Source organism: Bos grunniens, chromosome 21 (assembly GCF_055505025.1).
Source record: "Bos grunniens cultivar Pamir isolate PY7600 chromosome 21, Bosgru_T2T1.0, whole genome shotgun sequence".
Taxonomy (NCBI): domain Eukaryota; kingdom Metazoa; phylum Chordata; class Mammalia; order Artiodactyla; family Bovidae; genus Bos; species Bos grunniens.
The window spans coordinates 23644333-23670711 of NC_141185.1; the positions used below are offsets into that span (position 1 = coordinate 23644333).

Sequence of the window (26379 nt, forward strand, 5' to 3'; positions counted from 1 at the left end):
GTTTTTTTAAGTTAGGGAGAGAGAGGAACTTGTTTGGTGGTGTTTCTTTTGCAGAATTGGCTAAACTGCATTCAGAATTCATTTACTTAGACAAAATACAATCTATTAGGTTCCTTATAAAGTATTTGGCATATGACATCAACTAGTCAAAACTTAGTAACAGAGGGATCTCGTAGGTCACAGGTGTCAGCATTTATTTCCAGCAGTTATCAGGAATTAGTAGCTGATCAGAGGTGACACTTTGTAGGCAATATTGATCAAACTGAAAAGTAATGCATAGTCACCCAACATAAAGTAATGGGGCTATGCCTATTACCAAAAAAAAACTGAAAGAAATGACATGATAAGAATAGCAAATTTCAGATTTAGTCATTTAAAACCAACTACCATTTCGGAGAAGGCAACGGCACCCCACTCCAGTACTCTTGCCTGGAAAATCCCATGGATGGAAGAGCCTGATAGGCTGCAGTCCAAGAGGTCACTAAGAGTCGGACACGACTGAGCGACTTCACTTTCACTTTTCACTTTCATGCATTGGAGAAGGAAATGGCAACCCACTCCAGTGTTCTTGCCTGGAGAATCCCAGGGACAGAGGAGCCTGGTGAGCTGCCGTCTATGGGGTCGCACAGCTTAGCAGCACCATTTTTGGGCAAATGCAGATTGAGAGCAAGAGGAGAAGGCGATGACAGAGAATGAGATGGTTGGATGGCATCACCGACTCAATGGACATGAGTTTGAGCAAACTCCAGGAGATAGTGAAGGACAGGGTAGCCTGGTGTGCTGCAGTCCATGGGGTCACAAAGAGTCAGACACAACTTAGTAACTGAACAACAGCAAATGTGATAATATACACAAAGGTCTTAACAGAGTCTGGTACATTATAGGCACCCAACCAATAACAATTTCTAGATGTAAATTGATCCTATAAACCCTTAAGGTTTAAGAAATAGATCTATCTTGAGATATGTTCCAGTTAATAGTCACAGCCCACTCCAGTTGTGGGTGCAAAAACAGCTTACTGGGCAATGGTTCCCTTAGGTCATGCCCAACTGACAATACAATCCATTTAGCCTAAATTCTTAAGGGCAGGCAGCCCAGTTTCAGTACCTACTGAGGTCTTTAAACTCAAATGAGGTCTGTTATCATAAACAGTAGTAGTTGGCTATCTATTTACTGTAAATAACTTGCATGTAGCAGCAGAAGTTTGAGAGGAAACTAAAAACATTTGAAGCCACTTTGGAAAGAGTTCTACCTCAATCAAAATGTTCTTCCTTCAGAAGAGTCATATCAAGTAAGCACGTATTCTTCATCAATCTTCATGGTCACCTCACCTGGAGGTTGTGAACAAAGCTCATTTTCAGCCTTTTCAGTCAATTACTAGCTGTGGCTAAAAAAAAAAAAAAAAAATGAAGAAGAAGAAGATACCCCATGCCAAAGGCAAAGGAGAAGCCCCAGCAAGACAATAGGAGGGGTGAAATCACATTTAGAATCAAACCCCATACCCACAAGAGAAGCTCGGAGGGCTTAAACAAAACCTTGTGCGTGCCAGGACCCAGACCCCACAGAGACTGAGCTAGACCTGCCTTTGAGTGTTTGAGTATCTCCCATGGAGGCACGGGTCATCAGTGGCTTGCCACATGGGCAGGGGCTCTGGGTGCAGCAGATCTGGGTGACACAGCATGTGGCCTCTTGGAGGAGGTCGCCATTAACCCCACCATAGAGCTGCCAAGCAGACGCCCCACAAACTGCAGAACAATTATACCAAATAAATTCTGGCACTGTTAAGAAAGTTCTAGGACCCACAGCAGATTTTTCAACCTGAGGATCTGGCAAAGGGACTGAGAATCCCCAGGGAATTTGACTTTGGAGGCCAGTGGGATTTGATTACAGTACTTCCACAGGACTGGGAAAACAGACTCTTGGAGGGCAGAAACAAAACCTTTTACAAAGCAGGACCCAGGAGAAAGGAGCAATGACCCCACAAGAGACTGACCCAGGCTTGCCTGTGAGTGTCCAGGAGTCTCCAGCAGAGACATGGGTCGACAGTGGCCTGCTGCAGGGTCAGGGGCACTGAATACAAGAGTGTGTGCATAAGACCTTTTGAAGGAGGTCCCCACTATCTTCATTACCCCTACCACAGTTTGGTCTCAGGTCAAACAACAGGGAGGGAACACAGCCCCACCCATCAATAGAAAATTGGATTAAAGATATACTGAGCATGGCCCTGCCCATCAGAACAAACCCGTTTCCCACACAGTCAGACTCTCCCATCAGAAGCTTCCATAAGCCTCCTTATCCATCAGAGGGCAGACAGAATGAAAACCACAATCACAGAAAACTAATCAAACTGAGCACTTGGACCACAGCCTTATCTAACTCAGTGAAACTATGAGCCATGCTGTGTAGGGCCACCCAAGATAAACGGGTCATGGTGGAGAGTTCTGACAAAACATGGTTCACTAGAGAAAGAAAGAAAGAAAGTGAAGTCGCTTAGTCATGTCCGACTCTTTGTGACCCCATGGACCGTAGCCTACCACACTCCTCTGTCCATGGGATTTTCCAGGCAACAATACTGGAGTGGGTTGCCATTTCCTTCTCCAGAGGATCTTCCCAAACCAGGGATCGAACCTGGGTCTCCGACATTGTAGGCAGACACTTTACCATCTGAGCCACCAGGTCCGCTGGAGAAGGGAATGGCAAACTACTTCACTTATTCTTCCCTTGAGAACCTCATGAACAGTATGAAAAGACAAAAAGATATGACACTGAATGATGAACTACAAGGTTGGTAGGTGCCCGATATGCTACTGGAGAAGAGTGAAGAAAAAACTGCAGAAAGAATGAAGAGACAGAGCCAAAGCAAAAACGCCCAGTTGTGGATGTGACTGGTGATGGAAGTAAAGTCTGATGCTGTAAAGAACAATATTGCATAGGAACCTGGAATGTTAGGTCCATGAATCAAGGTCCATGAATCAATATTAGGTCCATGAATTAGGTCCTGTGGAAGTGGTCAAACAGGAGATGGCAAGGGAGAACATTGACATTTTAGGAATCAGTGAACTAAAATGGATTGGAATGGATGAACTTAATTCAGATGACCATTGTATCTTCTACTGTGGGCAAGAATCCCTTAGAAGAAATGGAGTAGCCCTCATAGTAAACAAAAGAGTCCAAAATGCAGTACCTGGGTGCAATCTCAAAAACAACAGAATGATCTCTGTTTGTTTCCAAGGCAAACCATTCAGTAACATAGTAATCCAAGTCTATGCCCCAACCACTAATCCGAAGAAGCTGAAGCTGAACAGTTCTATGAAGACCTAAAGACCTTCTAGAACTAACACCCAAAAAAGATGTCCTTTTCCTCATAGGGGACTGGAATGCAAAAGTAGGAAGTCAAGAGATACTTGGAGTAACAGGCAAGTTTGGCCTTGGTATACAAAATGAAGCAGAGCAGAGGCTAACAGAGTTTGGCTAAGAGAACACACTGGTCATAGCAAACACACTCTTCCAAAAACACAAGAGATAACTCTACATATGGACATCACCATATGGTCAATATCGAAATCAGATTGACTATATTCTTTGCAGCTGAAAATGGAGAAACTCTATACAGTCAACAAAAACAAGACCTAGAGCTGACTGTGGCTCAGATCATGAGCTCCTTATTGCAAAATTCAGACTTAAACTGAAGAAAGTATGGAAACCACTAGACCATTCAGGTATGACCTAAATCAAACCCCTTATGATTATACGGTGGAAGTGACAAATAGATTCAAGGGATTAGGTCTGATAGACAGAGTGCCTGAAGAACTATGGACAGAGTTTCATGACATTGTACAGGAGGCAGTGATCAAGACCATCCCCAAGAAAAAGAAATGCAAAAAGGAAAAATGGTGTCTGAGGAGTCTTTACAAATAGCTGAGGAAAGAAGAGAAGCTAAAGGCAAAGGACAAGAGAAAAGATATACCCATTTGAATGCAGAGTTCCAAAGAATAGCAAGGAGAGATAAGAAACCCTTCCTCAGTGATCAATGCAAAGAAATAGAGGAAAACAATAGAATGGAGAGACTGAGATCTCTTCAAGAAAATTGGAGATACCAAGGGAATATTCCATGCAAAAAGAGGCACAATAAAGGACAGAAATGGTATGGACCTAACAGAAGCAGAAGATAAGAAGAGGTGGAAAGAATACACAGAAGAACTATACAAGAAAGATTTAATGACCCAGATAACCATGATGGTGTGATCACTCACCTAAGAGCCAGATATCCTGGAATGTGAAGTCAAGTGGGCCTTAGGCAGCATCACTAAGAACAAAGCTAGTGGAGGTGATGGAATTCCAGTTGAGCTATTTCAAATCCTAAAAGATAATGCTGTGAAAGTGCTGCACTCAATATGCCAGCAAATTTGGAAAACTCAGCAGTAGCCACAGAACTGGGAAAGGTCAGTTTTCATTTCAATCCCAAAGAAAGGCAATGCCAAAGAATGCTCAAACTACCACACAATTGCAGTCATCTTGCATGCTAGTAAAGTAATGCTCAAAATTCTCCAAGCCAGGCTTCAGCAGTACATGAACTGAGAACTTCCAGATGTTCAAGCTGGATTTAGAAAAGACAGAGAAACCAGAGATCAAATTGCCAACATCCGTTGGATCATAGAAAAAGCAAGAGAGTTCCAGAAAAACATCTACTTCTGCTTTATTGACTATGCCAAAGCCTTTGACTGTGTGGATCACAACAAACTGTGGGAAATTCTTAAAGAAATGTGAAAACCAGACCACTTTACCTGCGTCCTGAGAAATCTGTATGCAGGTCAAGAAGCAACAGTTAGAACCGGACATGGAACAATGGATTGGTTCCAAATTGGGAAAGGAGTACATCAAGGCTGTATATTGTCACCCTGCTTATTTAACTTCTATGCAGAGTACATCATGCGAAATGTGGGGCTGGATGACTCACAAGCTAGAATCAAGATTGCCAGGGGAAATATCAATAACCTCAGATATGCAGATGACACCACCCTTATGACAGACAGCTTAGAAGAACTAAAGAACCTCTTGATGAAAGTGAAAGATAAGAGTGAAAAAGTTGGCTTGAAACTCAACATTGAAAAAACTAAGATCATGGCATCCAGTCCCATCACTTCATGGCAAGTAGATGGGGAAGCAATGGAAACAGTGAGAGACTAATTTTGGGTGCTCCAAAATCACTGCAGATGGTAACTGAAGCCATGAAATATAAAGACACTTGCTTCTTGGAAGAAAAGCTATGACGAACCTAGACAGCATATTAAAAAGCAGAGACATTACTTTGCCAACAAAGGTCTATCTAGTCAAAGCTATAGTTTTTCCAGTAGTCATGTATGGATGTGAGAGTTGGACTATACAGAAAGCTAAGTGCCGAAGAATTAATGCTTTTGGACTGTGGTGCTGGAGAAGACTCTTGAGAGTCCCTTGGACTGTGAGGAGATCCAACCAGTCCATCCTAAAGGAGATCAGTCCCGGGTTTTCATTGGAAGGACTGATGCTGAAGCTGAAACTCCAATACTTTGGCCACCTCTTGTGAAGAACTGACTCATTGGAGAGACTCTGACACTGGGAAATATTGAAGGTAGGAGGAGAAGGGGATGACAGAGGATGAGATGATTGGATGGTATTGCTGACTCGATGGACGTGAGTTTGAGCAAGCTCCAGGAGTTAGGGTTAGGGTTAGGGTTAAGCCTGGTGTGCTGCAGTCCATGGGGTTACAAAGAGTCAGACATGACTGAGCGACTGAACTGACTGACTGACCAGCTGTGGGGAAACACTAAATGGATGAGTTGCACGTGGAACTGCCAGAGGGCTTGACAACACCTTTACGAAAAGCAGAGCAGTTTCCCGGGAGGCTTATTTCACAGGAAGGTAACTCTTGCTGTTCCACCAATAGTGTGAGTTTCTCAGGCCTCAGTTCTGCGGCTCAGCCTTTCTACCTCCTTGCCTTATATTTTAACCACCATGCATTCTGACACAGGAATCATGAAATTTCCTAATTTGTCAGCCTAGGAAACGTGAGTCCACATGGTCCTTTAAACATAAAAATTTTCCCAGAAGTTGTCTGCAGTGGAAGACAACTTAGGGTAACAGTAGTCAGTATTACTCTTACTATTACACTGAAAGTCTTGTGGGCAATGGTAGAGTGATAAAGATGGAGCAAAAGGACTGCCGTGGTCCCAGGTGTGCAGAGCATGGTCTAGAAGGAGCTTGTGGGATGTGGGTAGATGTCTACTTGGCCTTGTGGAGAGGACATGGCTGGCAAAGGGCCAGAATGGGCCCCCTGAAGCATGGGGTGCAGGAAAAGGGCCCCTCTTGCTGGGGTCCAAGGACAGTATTGGCTGAGAGCAGAGACTGCAAGCGCTGGGTTCTCAGAGCAATTGTAGGTACCCTGCTGGCTTCAGCTCCCTGTATTCTCCTCTCTGTGGTCTAGGGCTGGTTTTCTAGCCAACCAGAGGTATGTTATCCATAAAATATGCCTTCCCTCCCGGTTAGCCCTAAACTATTCTAGAAATTTCAAGGAAATTGTGGTTAATTCGGTTTCTGATATTTCCCTCATATCCTTCCAGCTTCTGTATAAACTATTTCAATAGGTGTGCTTGTCTTGCCTCCACTTTTAAAATTACCACCATATCAGTCAAAGACTATAATCCCTGCCACACTTCTTTCAATTCCAATACCAGAATCTTGGCCAGCATCTTAAAATTCACAGTGAATAAAGAAAACCGGTCTCTAATTTAAATATGCTTGACCTTCTGTGGGGAGCAAAGTAATCACAGCTTTGTCATGCTCTGGTTTGGTTCAGTGGGTGTAAAAACATGTTCAGATAAAATCGGGATAGACCCAAATTTCCCCCCGTCCTTCAAACTAAACCCAAGCAAAGTGTTGTTCTGGTTTGTAGTCTTTTTGGCTGAGGATTATACTTGCCAGAGGATTTCTCTATTGGAGAGGGTTTGTATACCCAGTCTTGCCAAAAGTGTGACTTTATAGCTTATTGTCCTTATAAGACCCTGCTCCCTCCTAACTAGTGTATCATTTTTTTTCTATACACATATAAGAAGTCCCCTATCACTTGTGCTAAGGCAAGTGGTGTTTGACTGGCATGCTCTCTGCTAGCCTGGAAAATGTGAATTTCTCCCCAGGAGCAAAATCTTGTATGAATTGTTTCCCAGTTTTTCTCTCCACTTTGAAATCGACTTCAAAGTTATTATTTGGCTAACGGGTTATGTTTTCCTTCCCTTGAGGTCTATAGGATTTGCCTCTGATGTGTGGATGGGGCACAGGTTTTCCTTCCACTCTGTCATTTTAATCTATGTTACATATGAACATAATCATTCTCACCCCAAGTATGAAACTCAGCCTTTAGGAAATTGCAAAAGCCTGCTTCACCTCTATTTAGTCTTTGAAGATGTTCAGCTCAAGAAGAGAATAGTCTTCCACCTGAGCTCTATGATAAAAGTTAAGGATCAATGAACTAATAGCCAATGTGTCATCAATGATAGACTCTAAAGATAGGGATTTTTTTTTTTTAATTAGTTCAGGGTTTGATTCTGGTTTGGGATAACACCATTAAATATAGCTCTATACACTGTATCCTGGGAACTTAATAATCTGCAGTTGTGGTTTAGTCTCTAAGCATATCTGACTTGTTGAAACCCCATGGACTATATAGCCAACCAGGCTCCTCTGTCCTTGGGATTTCCCAGGCAACAATACTGGAGCGAGCTGCCATTTCCTTCTCCAGGGGATGTTCCCAATCCAGGATTGAGCCCATGTTTCTTGCCCTGGCAGGCAGAGTCTTTACCACTGAGCTACCAGGGAAGCCTAGTTATCTATTAGAGACCAATTAGGTCAGGTACAGTGTCACAAATGGAGAAGGCAATGGCACCCCACTCCAGTACTCTTGCCCGGAAAATCCCATGGACGGAGGAGCCTGTAGGCTGCAGTCCATGGGGTCGCTGAGTCGGACGTGACTGAGCGACTTCACTTTCACTTTTCACTTTCATGCATTGGAGGAGGAAATGGCAGCCTATTCCAGTGTTCTTGCCTGGAGAATCCCAGGGACGGGGGAGCCTGGTGGGCTGCCGTCTCTAGGGTCGCACAGAGTCGGACACAACTGAAGCGACTTAGTAGCAGCAGGAGCAGCAGTGTCACAAAGCTTAGTGATTATTTTCTTCGTAGGCAATGAACACATGCTTAAGCTTAGTTGTGTTATGTAGACACAACACAAAGCAAATAGGATGATACTTTGTGATCCTCGCTTTCAAGAAAGAGAGGAGTTGAGTTACATAGAGAGTGAACGTGTGGCTCTATTTTCAGATAGTGTGAGAAGCCAGCTTCAAGGGCATGTCAACATTCATGATGATGTATTGAGTTAAGTTCAAATTTTTCCTGCATTACTCTGTGAAATCCTGCCTGGAAGCTGTTCAGTACCTAAATTATTTCTTTCCAGTCTATGATTCTTGTGGGCAGAAAAGTGAATTATGTGTACGAATCCTTTCATATAGTTATCTTTCAGCAATACCTAAGGCAGCAGCCAAGTTGCCTCTCTATTTTCATTTACAGAAAATAGATCTCAGTCTTACATTCGGCTGTGCCAGAAACCCTAGGTTTTTGCTTTCAGAATTGAGACTTTGAAGTAATGATAATAGCTACCATTTACAGAACATGCATTAGATGCCAGATTCTGTGCTGGATGCCTCACGTGTTTCTTCCTTTATTTGAGTTTTAAAATTTATACAATTTTTATAAATTACCAAAGTAACTTTTTTCACAAATTACATAATACAGAGCTATATGGAGAAAAAATAATTGATGATTTCTGTCACTCCCACCCTCCAATCCAATCACTCTGGTAAATTCTGTGGGTCCTTCCGCCTTTTCCAGTGCTCATACACACCTGATATCAAATCCTCCCATTGCCCTGTAAGGTTGGTGACTTTATAGGGAGTGGAAATAAAACCTAATCAGTTATTAGCTCCAATGAACTGAGCACTAACATAGACGTCTCCTTCAAGAAACAACACTGTTTTCATTGGGATAAAGAAATGTGGGTAATGAAGATGCTTAAGGGGAAATCACAAATGTTTGGGGAACCATGAAAAAGCAAACGGGTCCTTCCATGCTGCCAGGCACGTCTGTGCCCACAGTCCAGCCTCCTTCCCTCCTGCTCTCCCAGCGATGCTCGGGCAAAGCACAGGGTCAACATCTCATCACCTGGAGGCCCTGTGTTCCTCCAGACAGTTATTGGGCAGCAACGTGGTGTTGACGTAGCTCAGCATCTGGAAGAGTTTGTTTAAAGCAAATTATTTTCCACTCACAGATTGTTGAAAAATAGGCCTGCTCATCAAATCTAAATTCTAGAAAGAATATAATTACATTTTGGATGTCTTTTTGTCCATAATCATGCCCTAGTAAAATAAACTGCAGTGACGAATTAGTGTAATACCTAAGCAAAAAGAGATGTGTAACTGTGGGGTTTTTGAGCCCAATTCCTCTTCTTTTACATTTTGTTCTCAAATAAAAGGAAGGGGCTTTTTTTTTTCTTTAATTTATGAAAATGCTTCAAGACTTCGAGGAACAAAGGGCTTATGTGATCTATCTCCTAATTGAGCAAAGGTATTTTTCCTACCTAAGTGTAGCAACTGGATGTCCTCTTTTTAACAAAGCAGTATTTTTCTTAAGGCCAGATATGGACACTCACTTCTTTGTATAAAGATATCCGGTTTGCTTTCTAGTCATGTGATGAAGTCCAATGCAACATCCTTATCCCATTGGCTCTAAAATGCACCCAAGTTCCCCTTGCCATGGGAAGCAGGTAAAGAGATGCACGTGGAGCATGCTGTCTTTGGACATGGTGTGCCTAGCGCTCTTCTCTCACTTTAGAGAGAGAGGAAATCTCTCTCTGACACACACCCCATGCCTGTGCCTACCGGCCATGCTCTGATAACTATTTACCCAAGGAACAATGCCTGAAACCTCTGTCCGTGATCTCACAAGGTAATCAGAGCCAACTATGGCCAGTCCTTGATGGAAAAACTCCAGGAAAAATAGCTCGGGCTGCCATAAGTCATCTCAGTGATATGTTGGTGATTCTGGGTTCTCAGGAAGGAATCAGGGCCCTAGAGTGGTGCCAGGGAGCATTGTTTAAACACCAGATCTTCTCTTTTACTTTAGTCTTTTAAGAACTTTTAGGCTTCCCTCGTGGCTCAAATGGTAAAGAATCTGCCTGCAATACAGGTTTGATCCCTGAGTTGGGAAGATCCCTTGGAGGAGGGAATGGCTACCCACTCCACACTTTTCTTGCCTGGAGAATCCCCAAGGACAAAGGAGCCTGGCATTGCAGGCTCCATGTTACCATCCATGGCATTGCAAAAAGTTGGATGTGACTGAGCAACTAATACTTTCAAGGACTTTTAATTTTTAAAAGAATTTTTTATTGAAGCATATTGATTTCGAATATTTTTGTGCTTCAGGCGGGCAGCATAGTGATTTAATATTTTTGCAATTTATATTTCATGAAAAGTTACTACAAGATAATGGTTGTAATTCCCTGTGCTGTACAATACATCCTAGTTGCTTATGTATTTTATACATAGTAATTTGTATCTCTTAATCCTATATCCCTAATGTTACCCCTTCCCCTCCCCTCTCCCCATAGATACCCATTGGTTTTTTCCTATGTCTGTGAGTCTGTTTCTGTTTTGTTACATACATTCATTTGTATTATTTTTTTAATTCTACATTTAAGTAATATCATACATTATTTGTCTTTCTATGTCTGACTTATTTCACTAAGCACGATAATTTCTTTATCCATCTACATTGCTGCAAATGGCAGAATTTCAATCTGCTTTATGGCTGAGTGATATTCCATTGTGTATGTATAGCACATCTTTTTTTAAACTGAGGTATAGTTGATGTACAATATAAATTGCAAGTATACAACATAGTGACTCACAGTTTTTAAAGGTTATACTCCATTTATAGTTATTATAAAATATTGACTGTATTCCTTGTATTATACAATATATCCTTATAGCTTATTTACCTTTTACACAATAGTTTATACCTCTTAATCCCCTACCTCTATCTTACCCTCCCCCAGCCCCTCCCCCACTGGTAACTGCTAGATTGTTCTCTGTACCTGAGTCTGTTTCTTTTTTCTATGTTCACTTTTTTACTTTATTTTTCAGATTCCATATATAAGTGATAGCAACTTTCAATCTTTCTCATGGCTGAGTATTATTCCATTGCATCTGTTTATGTGTGTGTGTGTGTGTGTGCCATATCTTGTTTATGCATTCATTTGTTGATGGACACTTAGGTTGCTTACGAACCTTAGCTATTGTAAGTAATGCTGCTGTGTACAAGGGGTGCATGTGTCTATTAGAATTAGTGTTTTGTTTTTCTCAGATATATACCCAGGAGTAGAATTTCTGGGTCATGTGATAGTTCAATTTTTAGTTTTTCTGAGAAACATCCATACTGTTTTCCATACTGATAGCACCAATTTACATTCCCACCAACAGTTTATGAGGGTTCCTTTTTCTCCACATCCTCTCCAGTGTTTGCTATTTGTGTTCTATTTGATGTTAGCCATTCTGACAGGTATGAGGTGATTTCTCAGGGTATACCAAGTCTTATTTATCTACTATTAGTCTGTTGATGGATACAGGTTGCTTCCATATCTTGACTGTTATAAACAGTGCTGCTATAAATATTGGAGTGCCTGTATCTTTCAATTTTTTATTTTTATTTTTTCAGATAAATTCCCAGGAGTAGAATTGCTGGGTTATGTGGTAGTTCTATTTCTAGTTTTTTGAGGAAACTCCATACTGTTTTCCATAGTATTGCAACAATTACAGAAATTCTATTTCATAGTTCATAATCATTATAGAATATTCTCATGGATAGATATAATATTTTTCAGTATATCTCTCCAAATAAAAAGCAAGATAAAAATATTTTTGTTTCCAGAATATGAGCAAAGTACCGTACTAGATGGCTAATACAGTGTGTGGTACCTTATCGGGCTCAGTAGGTGCTTGTTGAATAAATGAATGCATGAAGGAACAGGGAGTTCCCAGGATTAGCAAATGGCAATAGCTGACATCAGAGTTAGTCTCTGAGTTCCTTCACATGGAAGTACTTCTGGCAGGTACCAATGAACTGAAGATTTTTCTAAACCAATGTGGAGAGCAGTGTGATATGGTAATATTAGCTACATTCTGACTCACTTATTCTTCCACACTCGAAGCTCTGGTGCAGTCAATGAAAAGTATATCTAGGAAACTTAGAATGCAATTTGGGCCACAGCCAGTAACTAAATATGAAAATTGTAGTGCATCTAAATATTGGGAGGAAACTGAATTGGTGGGTGACCTGCTGGGTTGGATAGTATTGGAATCATTTGGCTGATGATGCTAATCAGTCACCATTTTGTTTTGAAATGGAAGCCCAGTAATCAAATAAGTTTAGTAAAATTCCTTGTGTTTACAGAGATCTAGTCAAAATGATTCTATATTTTCCTATTTAAGCATCCTAGTGGAAGTCAGGTTTTGCCTTTCTAATTAAATATTTGCTTACATGTGTGATACAATGTCTCTGAATGAAGCAAAAAGGGCACTTCTATTTCTTATGAGAATTAGAGTTTAAATTTTTCTTTATCTCAAGGTCCCAAGTTGCCAGAAATACATATTTGTATTTTATCTATTACCTGCATCAGTTGGATTAGCAAACTCTGAAAATCTTACAGCATATGCATAACAAGAATGAGTTAACAAGGATGACAGCACCATTGGTTGAGATGTAGAATTCTGCTTAAGCCATTTTTCAGTCTTTTCCCCTTAAAATATTACTCAATCCTTGGTTTCTCACCTGTAAAATACAGAGAATATACCTGCTGCCCATCTTACAGATTGTTAAGAGGGGCAACCAGATATGTTCAGATGACAAAACCATGCAGAGTATTAAAACATGAACTTTGAGTCTGAGGAGCTTCAGTTTGAGTTCTGGAACCTCCACTTTGTGATCTTGAGCAAGTAGCTTAATTTCCTCATCTGTTAAGTGGAGGTAATGATAATACCCACCCCATACACTTATTGAAAGGATTAAGTAAGACGATATATGTAAAGTATCAAACATCTGTGATGATGGCTGACACTAATGAGCAATTCTTGTGTTGCAGGTACCTGGTAACCTGCACGTATGTGCCCTCTAGGGTGTAAATACACTGTGTGAGGTGGAGGACCAGTCAGTGTGCTTCTCCATTCTCAGAGTTTGCTCCCGTGTGATGGCCTTGCTTCTACTGTCCATAGACCTGTCCCGTGGACGGTTCTTACTGACGATGTTTACCAAGTGGTAGCGAAGAGACCAGTTTACAGGATCTTCCGCTTCCTGGGTTGAGGAACTATCCCTCGAAAGAGATCTCTACCCCAAGAGTAGGTATGGTTGGGTCTCAGAGGAAGCAGTCCTATGATCTTGCACTCTGGATACATTTCTGTAGGACCTTCTCACAAAGGTTCAGGGCTCTGCCAAAGGAAACAACAGCCAGAAGGAATGAGCAGGAAGAAGCCAGCTTCTCTCCCTCACATCAGCCTCCACCTTTTGGTTGTCACTGTCTTCAGCCACCAAAAGGAATTACCTGTTATTTTACTATGATAACTAGTTTTATTATTATCATAATTGCCATTATTATTAACAGCTAATGTATAGTAAATGCTTACACAGGGCAAAGTTCATTGACTTGTTTATCATCCCAACAATCCTATGAGGATGATTCTATTATTATCCTTATTTTACAGATGAGTAAAGTGAGAATAAACCAGAGAATTAAATACCTGCTTAACCTGGCAAATGGTATTGCTGGGACTCAAAGCTGGGACTGTCTGGTCCTGACCCCTATTTCTAACCACCCTCTGATTTGCGTAATTATTCACAACTGAGTTCAAATTCAGCAAAGCACTTGAGTCAAAATCCATGTGTTACATTTTCCCATGTCCACCAAACACCCAAACTGGTGGAAATCAGGCAGTTAGCCCTCAGTAAATGTTATTTGGATTGACATATCAACATTACTATTTATAAAATAGATAATAAGAACCTACTGTATAGCACTGGGAACTCTACTCAGTACTCTGTAATGACCCATATGGGAAAAGAATCTAAAAAAGAGTGGATATATGTATTGTTGATTCACTTTACTGTGTAACAGAAACTAGCACAATATTGTAAATCAACTATACTCCAATAAAAATTCATTTTAAAAAGACCTAATAGAAGTCCTCTCTTTTCATTTTGATGGTTTAGCACACTATAGTTTAAAATGATTAAAAACATCTTTGTTGTTTTTCAGTCGCTAAGTTGTGTCTGACTCTTTTTGACCCCATGGACTACAGCACACCAGGCTTCCCTTCCTTCACTGTCTCCTGAAGTTTGCCCAGATTGGTGTCCATTGAGATGGTAAAGCTATCTAACCATCTCATCCTCTGCCACCGTCTTCTCCTTTTTGCCCTCAGTCTTTTCCATCATCAGGGTCTTTTCCGATGAGCCAGCTCTTTGCATCAGGTAGTCCCAGGGACGGGGGAGCCTGGTGGGCTGCCGTCTATGGAGTTGCACAGAGTCGGACACGACTGAAGCGACTTAGCAGCAGCGGCAGCAGCCAAAGTATTAGAGCTTCAGCTTCAGCATCAGTCCTTCCAATGAATATTCAAGGTTGATTTCCTTTAGGATTTATTGCTTGGATCTCCTTGCAGTCCAAGGAACTCTTCAAGAGTCTTCTCCAGCACCACAACTTGAAGGCATCAATTCTTCGGCCCTCGGCCTTCTTTATGGTCCAATTCTCATATCCATACATGACTACTGGAAAAATCATAGCTTTGACTATATGGACCTTTGTTGGCAAAGTGATATCTCTGCTTTTTAATATGCTGTCTAGGTTTGTCGTAGCTTTCCTTCCAAGCAAGCATCTTTTAATTTCGGGCTTTGGTAACCATCTGCAGTAATTCTGGAGCCCAAGAAAATAAAATCTGTCACTGCTTACACTTTTTCCTCATCTATTTGCCATGAAGTGATGGGACTGGATGCCATGATCTTAGAAAACATGTTGATCTGTACTTTCAATTAAAGCCATTGGTTCCTCTGTTGCTGAAGAATCTAGATGATCTCTAAGCTCCCCGTCTCTCCTGCTCTCAGGTGCTGGGAGTGGGTGAGGATGTAGAGAAAGCTTAGGCCAGAAGCAGGAAGAGCTGGTGTTGGCCAGTGTGGACCCAGGCAGCCTCCCTTCTGCCCTGTTTCTCCCATCCCCAGGAAAACTGCCCCTCTGCTTTCCTCGGCCGTCTAGGCTGCCTTTCTCAGAACACAAGCACAGTGCCCAGAAGCCTGCTCAGCACCTTCGGAATCTTTCCAACAGAAATGAACTGTGGCTGAACTTGTCCTCAAGTCTCCTTTGAAAACCAAAATAAATAATTTAAGTTGATAGTTAATGTGCCAGAACAAAAACAACAACAACAACAACAACAAAATCTCATTTTGTAGCAGAGAGAATGAATTTTAACCTTCTGAGATTTTTTGTTTTCCTCTATGAAATGGCTTTTATTGTTTTAAGATGTGTTCCTATGTGTTTTTTTTCCTTCATGTCACAAAAAAGGGCTTTCTTAGGATTAATATATTGTCATTAATCCTCTTAAATGAAAAAAAGAAGTTGAGTGTAGAATTGTAGCTAGAGTTTCTAAAACATTTACCAGTAAAAGCTATAGGATTTTACTCTATAAACAAACTCATTTAAATGTATCAGGTTAATTACCTAAGCTACAAATACAAGTTGGATGAAAAGCCTTGATTGAATCTGTCCTGTTCTGTTTGGCTGATACAGCCTTAATTGCATATGGTAAGAAAACACTTTTAGTAAGTACATCAGACTGCCATGACCACTCCAGCAACCTGCTCCAGTGAAATTTCAAACAAATGTCATGTCAGTGCTTGCCTCATAGGGAAAAAAAAAAAAGAAAATTAAACGCTGAACATTTCCCCTTATTTGCTATTCAGTATTCAAAATTTAAGAGGGAGAGATATCCTTTGTGCTGTACCTCCAAAAAAGGAAACAGTCACTCAACCTTATTTAAAAACTCATGTGAATTGTTGTAATTGTATTGTAATGAATTATAAATCTCAGAGCAAACTGCAGTGATTTCTTTAGCAATTTCCAAAAGGAGCATAGACTGGATTCTAGCAGTCAAGGTATTTCAACCTTGGGTAATCAGTCAAAGGCTAGAAAGAAGTAAATTAAAAGTAACCCAGTCCTCTCAACACCATTGATTTATCATTTATCACAGCAAGTGTTACACACACTAATTGCCCACTTTCTTGAGGAAATCTACAATCAACTGCTATTTATCCATGGCTGATTTCTAACCTAACTCCAGTTTAAACTATTGAGGCAATGGAATCAAGACTAATTGTAACATTGGCTTTAGAAAAACATAATTAGGAAGGTAAATATACTGGATTCAGGAGCCAAATATACATTCCTTTTGGATTATGCACGGTTATGGATTTCTAGTTTATCTTCATGGCTAATCCCCTCCATTAGTGTGGATGATCCAGAATTGGATGCAACTATTGACATGTTGAAAATGATGCTAGTCATTATCTGACATTAGTTTCACTAATTCCACCAAAGGTATTTTTTCTCCACCGACAATCTTCCTTTTAAGTCCTGTTGTCATGCATGCAATTTTGTTTACATTTGGGGTTTCCTAATTTTAAAAAGCATGAATCTAGGCATGATAATTCATGTTTGGAGGAGGAGGTCCCTAAAAATTCTGGGCTTGAAGGGAAGCTGAAATGGTAATTTTCTCTGTTTCATGGTCCCAGAGATGACCTTTCTGGCTTTGCTCCTCTCTCCTTCAGCAACCATCCACCATGAGTTATGCAAGACACATCATTAAGAAGGAAGGTTTGGGACTCGGAGGCCTCAACAAAGGATTTACAGCAACTTTGGGACGTCATGGAGTTTTCAATATGGTTTATTTTGGCTTCTACTTCAATGTCAAAAACATTATTCCTGTCAATAAGGTAACTATTTCATAGGTTCAAATCCTGGAGGAAAAATCCTATCAATGATGGTAGCTACATAGGTAGAGTGTTTATCCTTCCAAGTCACTGTGCTGAACTCTTACATCTGTTACCTAGTTTGATCCTCACATCAGCCTTGTTCACTGAGTATTGTTATCTTTATTTTGAATTCAGAAACTAAAACTTAGTTAGAAAGATCAAGTAAATTGCCCAGAGTCACATAATAAAGAGCAAAGCAGACCTCTGAAACCAAGTCTGACACCAAAATTATTCTTCTTGAAGAATACGCGATTATACCTGAATGTTTCACATTTATCTCTAATAGGAATTTCTAGAAACTGTTATTACTTAATTTTTATCTCAGAAGTATAACTTTTTCAAAGTTGAAATTTTCATAGTCTAAATACGTTTTGAGTTTATGAAAGAAAGTTATCAGCCTAAAATTTAAATCTTATATAGATAGTAATTTTAAAATTTACCTAAGTTAATTAGGGTAAGTATTAAATTAACTCTTCTAGGATCATTCACTTTTGACATGAAATAACAATAATAATTTTTAACAGTAACTCACGTATGTCAGCAGCCTTTCCACTTTGATAAAATAAAAGTAGCACATCATGTGATTTAAAATGAGCATCTTTCACTACAGCATCACAAACTTTTCTCCCACCATCATAGTGCTTGCTTGCAATCAAATATGTAATTCTGGAAGCACCAAATGGGGAAACATTTTTCACATGCAGGTATTTTCCCACAGGAGTTCAGTTCTTCATTTTGCCTAGTACAAAAATATTGAAGAACTTTTTATAAAGCATAAAAATATTCCTGATATGGCTGTCACCTGATTTGGCAAAGTAGTGTTGGTTGTACTTGTTTTTTTCCAGTTATCCCTTTTAATCTAGGTCAGTACTTATCTCAAAAAGTGATAGTGAAAGTCACTCAGTTGTGTCTGACTCTTTGTGACCCCATGGACTATACAGTCCATGGAATTCTTCAAGCCAGAATATTGGAGTGGGTAGCCTTTCCCTTCTCCAAGGGATCTTCCAAGTAACAGCTAAATCCAAGGCATGTTCCCAATTAACTTTCCATTGACGTTGTCTCACTCATTAGCCAAAATTGTTAACCAGAAATCTCACTTATTTAGCATAAGCTCATGTTTTGTTCATCTGAAATCAATGAATAACCACAGAATAGATAGATTTCCCCAATGAGTGACAGTTCTGACACTGGCGGTCCTCAGTGTCCTTCTCCTGTTGGGCTCATGAAATACAGAAATAGAGTGCAATAAATACTTTGGTCCTGGATGACATGAGAGAGTTCAACTTTCAATATATTAAAAAAATGCTTTTAGCAGAAACAGGCTAAATAATCCGTGGAACCCAGGGCAAAATGAAAACGTTCAAAAATTAAGTCCTTTTGGACTGGGTTGGAAAAGTCAATGGTGGGATGATTTGAGAGAATAGCATAGAAACATGTATATTATCATATGTGAAATAGATTGCCAGTCCAGGTTCGATGCATGAGACAGGGTGCACAGGGCCGGTGCACTGGGATGATCCTGAGGGATGGGATGGGGAGGGAGGTGGGAGGGGGCTTCAGGATGGGGAACACATGTACACCCATGGCTGATTCATATCAGTGTATGGCAAAACCAATACAATATTGTAAAGTAATTAGCCTCCAATTAAAATAAATTAATTTTAAAAAACTAAGAATTTCAAGGGACTTCCCTGGCAGTCCAGTGGTTAAAACACTATGCTTTCACTGCAAGGGGCATGGGTTCTATCCCTGGTCAGGGAACTAAGATCCTGCATACTGGCATGGTAAGGTCAAAAAACAGAAAAAAAACAACCCAATTTCAAGACAGCAACCGTAGTGTCCCAGGTGGCGCTAGTGGTAAAGAATCTGCCTGCCAGTGCAGGAGATGCAAGAGACTGGTTTGATCCCTGGGTTGGGAAGATCCCCTGGAAGAGTAAAATAGCAACCCACTCCAGTATTCTTGCCTGAAAAATTTCATGGAGAGAGGAGCCTGGTGGCCTACAGTCCAGGGGATCGCAAAGAGCCAAACACGACTGAGCATGCATACAAAAAATTGTGGAGCAATAAACCAAGCATGGGGCTCCTCTAAGTGCAGGCTCTGGGCAACTGCACAAGCCACACACCCGTGAAGCTGATGTTTTTTTAAACTCTGAGCTGAGTGATTCATACAATGTGGGAGAAATGTCCATACCTCTTTCTCTAGCTATCCAAAGGCTTGAAGCAAATAGAAATTACACACAATGAAATGAATAATTTACAAATATTATATAAATAATATATATCTCATTACATTTATTTGTGCATTATTTTAATGCATATATTATCATAATAATATGAATTTGGTTATATCTAAGGAAGAATTTCAGAAAGATCAATAAGATTTATATATGATTATGTGTTGTGTTGTTTAGTCATTCAGTTGTGTCTGACTCTTTGATACCCTGTGGACTGTAGCCTGCCGGGCTCCTCTGTCCATGGGATTTCCCAGGTAAAAATACCGGAGTGGGTTGCCATTTCCTTCTCTAGGATATCTTCCTAACCCAAAGATCAAACCCAAGTCTCCTGCATTGATGAGCACATTCTTTACCACTGAGCCATCTGGGAAGCCTGACTGTATGTTACTAATGCTTTAAAAAAGTCCACAAATACAAACTTCATTTAATAATTAATCAATACACTTGTTATTAAATTTTACACGTTGTGAAAAAAGCAGAAGCTTAAACATGTATTTATTAGTTAAAAGACATCATAGTATTCTGAAATTATGGAAAGAGCTCATTTATCTTGCCAGTTCACAGGGTTCAGATTATATTGGCCCTTATAGGCCACACTAAGGATTCTTCTGTTTATCTGAAGAGCACTGGGAAGCCAACAGAAGATTTTAAGCAGGGGAATTATATGATAATTCTGGCTGCAGCGTGGAAAATGGGTAGAGTGGGGTAGTGAGCAAAAGACAGAGTATAACATGGAAATGATTGTTATATGCAATGTGGGGGTCATGAACTAGTATTCATGGTGAAGACAAGAAGTGGGTCGATTTGAGCCAGAATCTGTAGGATGTGGTGATGGAGTCTGTGTGCATGTTGATAAAAGAGTGGTGGGTGGGGATGATTCCTAGGTTTGGGGTTTGAACAACTAGAAGGATAATGGTGCCATTGATTGGGAAAGAATACCATTGAAAAAGAACAAATTTGGGGAAAAAATTATTTCCTGAGCCTGGAAAACTGATTTAACTACCTTTGAACTCCAAAGTACAGACATTGAGGCAGTGATTGCGTGTGGAATCTTGAGAGGAGGGCCCTAAGATGGAGACAGACAGCCAGACATCATCGGTATACCCAAGGCGAGCATACTTTTTTTTATTTTGTTTAGTTTTTATTGGAGTGTAGTTGCCCTACAGTGTTGTGTTAGTTTCTACTGTACAGCAAAGTGAATCAGCTATATGTATACATGTACCTCCTCTTTTTTGGATTTCTTTCCCGTTTAGGTCACCACAGAGCACTGAGTAGAGTTCCCTGTGCTATACAGGTTCTCATTAGTTAGCTATTTTATATCAATAGCGTGTATGTGTCAGTCCCAATCTCCCAATTCCTCTTTCCCTCCTTCCCCTTGGTATCCATATATATCATATATTAATGCATATATGTGGAATCTAGAAAAGTGGTATAGATGATCTTATTTGCAAAGCAGAAACAGAGGCACAGGCACTTGAACATTCATTTTCTGGAGAATGATCATGGGCCAATCACTGTAACGCTTTGAGCATCTGAGTATTTTAAATCTGTAAATTGAAAAGCAAAGAGTGTTCTTTCTACCTGACAAAATGGTTTTGAGGATTAAAATAAATAGCAAGTGAAGTTTGTGAATTTTAAGGTGCTGTGGAAGTGTTAGGCGTGGCGGCTGCTGCTGACAGGGACGGGGAGAAGTAGGGCAGCGAGGAGGGTAGTGGAGACAGTCAGCATGCAGAACAGTGTGAAGAGCTTTTCCCCAGAACTGTTCCTTTTGCACTTAAATGAACACTGTGGGGTTCGTTGTGGGTTTTGTTTTCTAGGGGTTTTTTGCCTAGAACAAAGTCATTGATTTTATGTGTTCTGTAATCTAAGCCTGATTCAGAACTGGGAAACCAGTATTCTTTAAATTTAAACCATAATAAATCAATGCTTTGTGCAGGGGAAGGTATGATAATCATTAAAACATGTTGAAGAACGTCATCAAGTTGTTAACCACGAGGAGGAGGTGGTGTTCCTTGAAGGCTTTTTTCCGTCTTCGCTCTAGGACGGCTCCAGCCATACACTCCGGACAGTTTGTTTACAGGATTGTTGTTTCAGTTTCCTCACCCAGAAATTGTTCATTCTGTTGTCCCAAGGGAATTTGAGATTTCATCAACTCTGACTGGCATGAGATAATTCTAGATTTTTCTTTAATATTTTCTAAACTTTATAAACTGTCTACCAATATTTTCCATTTTCAAAGTATTTGATTTTATAAGAAACTGTCCATATGATCATATCTGAGGAGTGGAAGTCAAGAGCCATGTGCATGTGTGTGTGTGTGTTAAGTTGGCGGGGAGGGAAGTGTAAGAAAAAGCAGAGTGCAGGAAAAGTACTTTTTCTTTATAGCATTCTGAGCTGTTGGAAGCCTCTACAAGAAGCCTGTATAAATTTTATAATAGGAAATAAATCAGTGAAAATTTTAATATAATCTTATAGAGTACCTAGTTAACTTTTTCACATTTTATTCAACTCTGTGTCTACAGAGTTAAAATAAGAACTTGAAACAGTGAGTTCAGATAACTCAGGTCAGATATCCACCCTGAAGTTTTTAACTTTAGTTCTTCAGATTGATGATCTCTGGTAGATTCCTTTTTCATGTTTCGCTGAGATATCCTGACCTCCTATGCCATTCTGTACTACTAAAATCATATTTGTAAACTCCATGATTTTGCCTGATCCTTGTCACAATGACTGACATTTTCAGGTGAGGAAATAGAAACAGTAAGTAAAGGCCCCAAGGTGAAAGTTACTGACATAATCCATCTGAAGGTATACAGCAGGGGGCGGAGAAGGTAATGGCAACCCACTCCAGTATTCTTGCCTGGAGAATCCCAGGGACAGAGGAGCCTGGTGGGCTGCCATCTATGGGGTCGCACAGAGTCGGACATGACTGAAGTGACTTAGCAGCAGCAGCAGCATACAGCAGAGGGAAGGAAAGAACCGGAGGGAGAACTCGTTCTGCTATTCCTTGTAGTGCTACATCTGCATCTTACCTTGACTTGTGTCACACATAAACTGTCACTTTAAAATGGTTACTAAAATTTAAATAAGTGAACTTGGTAGACTATCCAGTCAGTGTAACCAGATTCTACTTTTACCCCATTCAGACCTGGAAACTGGTCCTCCCTTTTCACCTCCTTAGTCTCTGATCCATAGAAACAAAGAATTATAAGACATAACCCTGGAAGAGCTGGGCATTACCAGTTTGAAAACGTAGATGTTCCTATAAGATATTGAATAGATGGCTACAATAGAAATGTTTGCTTTGAATAGTAAGTGACCATGGAATTCATTTAATGGCGACATTCATTTTCATCTTTCAGTAAATGGAATGCAATGTCAGTATAAAGAATTATCCCTTCTCAGAAAGAGGCCATCACGTCTCAAAGTAAAGCCTTCTAGAAATACATATTAATTACTTTAAACACTGACATCTTTTTAAAATATTAATGAAGGTAAGCTTTCATTGCAAAACCAATTTATTTCATTTTCATTCCTAGATAGGGTGTTCAAAGCATTTTATTTGTGATGGTGGCACACAAATGGGAATCCTAAAACTTAAATGTTACATTGCTTTGATAACTTTTGTCTTCTAGTTCCATGTTTACTGCTTTTCCTATGTTTCCATAAGTAAAATAATGATAAGAGTAGAAACTGCTGTCTAAAGCACATGGCTGCCAACAGTATTAACTGCTTTTAGTTTGCATCCTAATTAAGCATGTTTGCAGGTTGTTTTGCCAAAAACAATAGACCTTTTGTGTTGAATTCTGCCATAATATAAATTACATGTGTGGGTTAGAAATATTCTAGGAGAGAACAATTTTTCATAAGTTCAATCTTTCTTACTTAATAAACCATTTAGACCTGTCCCTGTGGTCGTTTTACTATGGACAGCATTAAGTCAAACACTTTATTTTCTCATAAGGTAATATTCAGAAAAGATTGCCTTTTAAGCAACACAAATGTTTCTCTTTTGATTTTTAACATTTTCTTTGTTTTGTAAATTCTGTAGAAAGTCTGAGGGTGGTGCCAGACACACTTCAGTTTATCAGAAGAAATGTGGGAATGTGTTGGTTTCATGATTTAGAGCTCTGTCCTTCCCTAAGGTGTGCACTGAGCAGAATGACAAATGCACCTTTGGGTTCCAGAGGAGAACTTAGACAGAGCTGTTTATATTTTGAAAAGAAGAATCTCAGTAGGATTAGATCATAGTAGGATTTAATTTATGACCATTTATTTTTCTGATTCTCTCTTACTTGATCATTAGTCTTACCAATCATCCGGTAATGGGAAGGCCAAGAGCATTAAAGTTTCATTAAGAACAACTCTCCTTTCTGGTAACCACTGGGGTAAAACTACAAGTATATATTATCTAGAAAATTCCAGGACATGTGACAAGATTCTGTGGTAAAAAGTGGTATCTTTCATTGGCAGTTTTCACAGACTCCCTTGGGGCGGGGTTGGGGGGGTGGCGGTGGTGTATGTGTTGTAGGGGGAGGAGGGCCTGGGGGAGGGGAGCAGGGCAGGGGTTCAGGCACTTTCTTAAATAAACCTCAGGCCCAAAAGTTTCCCGTCAGGTACCACCCAAGTGGATGGAAATGAGGTGCAAGTGGCTTTAGATTCTCAGTGGGTGCCTCCTATTCATTCATTCCAGAAGTATTCATGGCACATCTATCATTGGAGACCGGGCACCATCTCACTGTCAGCTCTGCTCCTGCCTTAATGGGGTTTACATTCTAGTCAAGGAGACAGACGATAAACAAGACATTATACAGGGAACTGAACTGTGGCAATTGTGATAAGTGCCATGAAAGACAACTATGAACCTGTGGGAATTTTCAACCAAAGATCCTAATTAGACCCATGGCAGGGTAGGGTGAGAATATAGGAAAGGCTTTCCTTCAAAAGAGATGTTTAGGCTGCAGCTCAAGGATGAGGCTTAGTCAGGCCAAGATGACGAAGATGAGCAGACACCAGAGAGAATAGAATATGTGAGTGCACAGAAGCAGAAAGAGGCATGGGGAGGAGGAGGGTGGCTGGTTTGGGGTGAACCGGGGGACGGAGGCAGTGGAAGCTGCAGAGGATAGCTGGCCAGAATGTTTGAGTCATGGTGGTAAGGCAGTTGAGTCCCCTTCAGTGATTTAACTGAGGGGGCATGTCATGTTAGTGCAACTAAACGGGTATGGGAAAGTCTCATGTATAGAAGTCCAGAAGCAGAACCTCATGAAGTAAACTTGGTTCAAAGACATCTTCTTGATCATGTGCCCAACTCCACCTCAGAGCATCTCAGTGTGTCCTTGTCCTGACTTCTCAACATTTAGAATTTTGTTTTGGGATCCTGGTTTGTTAGTTTTCCTTGGTGTTCCTTTGGGTCAGTGTTTTTATTAAGGCAAGGAATAGAATACACAAAAACAGAAAAGTTCTACTGGGTTCCCAAGGAAACATATTAATACTTTCCTGCATTTTTTATGCTAATACTCAGTGATATAATTGACTCTCAGAAGGTATTATCTCTCTACATTTATTTATTTATAGAGAGATACTTATAAATAATAGATATTAGAGGTATGTATATATGTGTCTGTATATATATATATGAAATAATAAAGTGATAACTGTTATTCTTAAACCCAAACCCATTTTGACATTGTCTGTATCTTATAATTCTGGCTATGTGTGCAAGACCTTTATTTTACAATTATTTTACAAATCACAACCCTTTAAAAAACAATTATCTTAGGAGGGGAAAGGAATTTTCATGGCTATTTTCTGAATGGCTACAATCAGATGTTGAGTTAACAAGACTTTGATTTCATTCCAAAGCCCAGAGCCCTACAAGGATAGGATCTTGGGAATATTTCACATTCCTTAAAGAATGCTTATCAATTAAATCATCTCATTTTAATGACCTTCTGTGGAGTGAGGAGCTAGCATTTCCCCAAAATATCTCACATGAAGAAAAAACAAACACTGTAATAGATTCTTCTGATATCTGTGAATGGAAACAACTGTAACTTTTAATTAAGCTCCAATAGAGGTATTTTCACTGGGGGACAAGACACCCCAATACCATAACATCGGGGAAAAAATGTTTTTGTCAAAGTTTATGAACTAAACAACAAAAGTTTATGAACAAAACAACAAAAGAGAGCCAAGATTAGAGAAAATGAAAGGTGCATACTGAGAGCTGACTTTAGTTGACTTGCATTCACTGAAACTAACAACATCTAACATGCAAATTTCTTCTTTAAAAAAAAAAAAAGGCAGTTCACTCTCACTCAGTCTGCCTTCTTGCTCAGTTACCAGGAGGCAACTATTTCGACATACCACATCATTTTCATGACAGCTGCAGCCAGCTGTGGGAAGGCAGTGCTAAGCTGCTATTATTTGCCTTGTGGTTGTGCAGGTGCCTTGTGTAGGTACCTCCTTTGCAATTTGCTTCTGAGACCTTGGTTCTTTGTGTATTATGTCTTTACAGAGGAGAGATACAGCATTTATTAGACACCTATGATGTGTCAGGTCCAGTATACCTGAATGAATGTGACATGGCCCAGCCCCTTCCTTTAAGAGGCTCTGGGCTTTGGAGTGAAATTTATTACCAGACTGGGTTTTCTGCTGTTTCTTCTATGAGGATACATCATGGGCTTTATGTTTGTATTACCTCTTACTTGTGGCCTTGACAAACGAAGGACTCCATCACGATCACCCTTCAATTATTGATGATGATGTACTATGAAAGGGATGGAATTAAGCAGAAAATTAATGTGACCATCTGTAAAGTTATAGAAATAGTGAGATTGATCTATTAAAATTGGTTTTGACCACGTTTATATGTAATCTAATCACTAATTAATTGATTTATCAAAATGTTCAATTCTTTTTGAATTGCTCTTGTTATGATCATAACATTCACATCATCAAAAATTTCCTTACCCACTGCGGGAGGAGGGAGGTGAATAAAAGA

General features: G+C 40.0%; 1 protein-coding gene and 1 long non-coding RNA gene across 21 annotated transcripts in view; one reads left to right on the forward strand and one right to left on the reverse strand.

The window, feature by feature from the left end:
* The window catches only part of SLC25A21 (solute carrier family 25 member 21), a 528802-nt gene that overhangs the window by 482026 nt on the left and 20397 nt on the right, over positions 1 to 26379 (forward strand). For 14 of the 19 annotated variants that reach the window (XM_086363516.1, XM_086363521.1, XM_086363513.1 and 11 more), the window contains one exon: positions 16939 to 17103. The exons of 3 other annotated variants lie outside the window; for them this stretch is intronic. In XM_086363516.1, coding sequence (XP_086219642.1) covers positions 16939 to 17103 — 165 coding nt within the window. Of the gene's footprint in view, positions 1 to 13216; positions 14300 to 16938; positions 17104 to 26379 lie in introns of those variants that run through there. 2 more of the 19 variants (XR_015149715.1, XM_086363529.1) reach the window with 2 other exon arrangements.
* Positions 499 to 26379, reverse strand: part of LOC147349230 (uncharacterized) — a 38611-nt gene continuing 12730 nt past the window's right edge. Inside the window, exons 2-3 of one of the 2 annotated variants that reach the window (XR_015149717.1) lie at positions 26077 to 26145; positions 499 to 9308 (exon numbers count right to left, since the gene is read on the reverse strand). This is a non-coding gene — a long non-coding RNA (uncharacterized LOC147349230). Of the gene's footprint in view, positions 9309 to 13421; positions 13560 to 26076; positions 26146 to 26379 lie in introns of those variants that run through there. The other variant, XR_015149718.1, reaches the window with a different exon arrangement.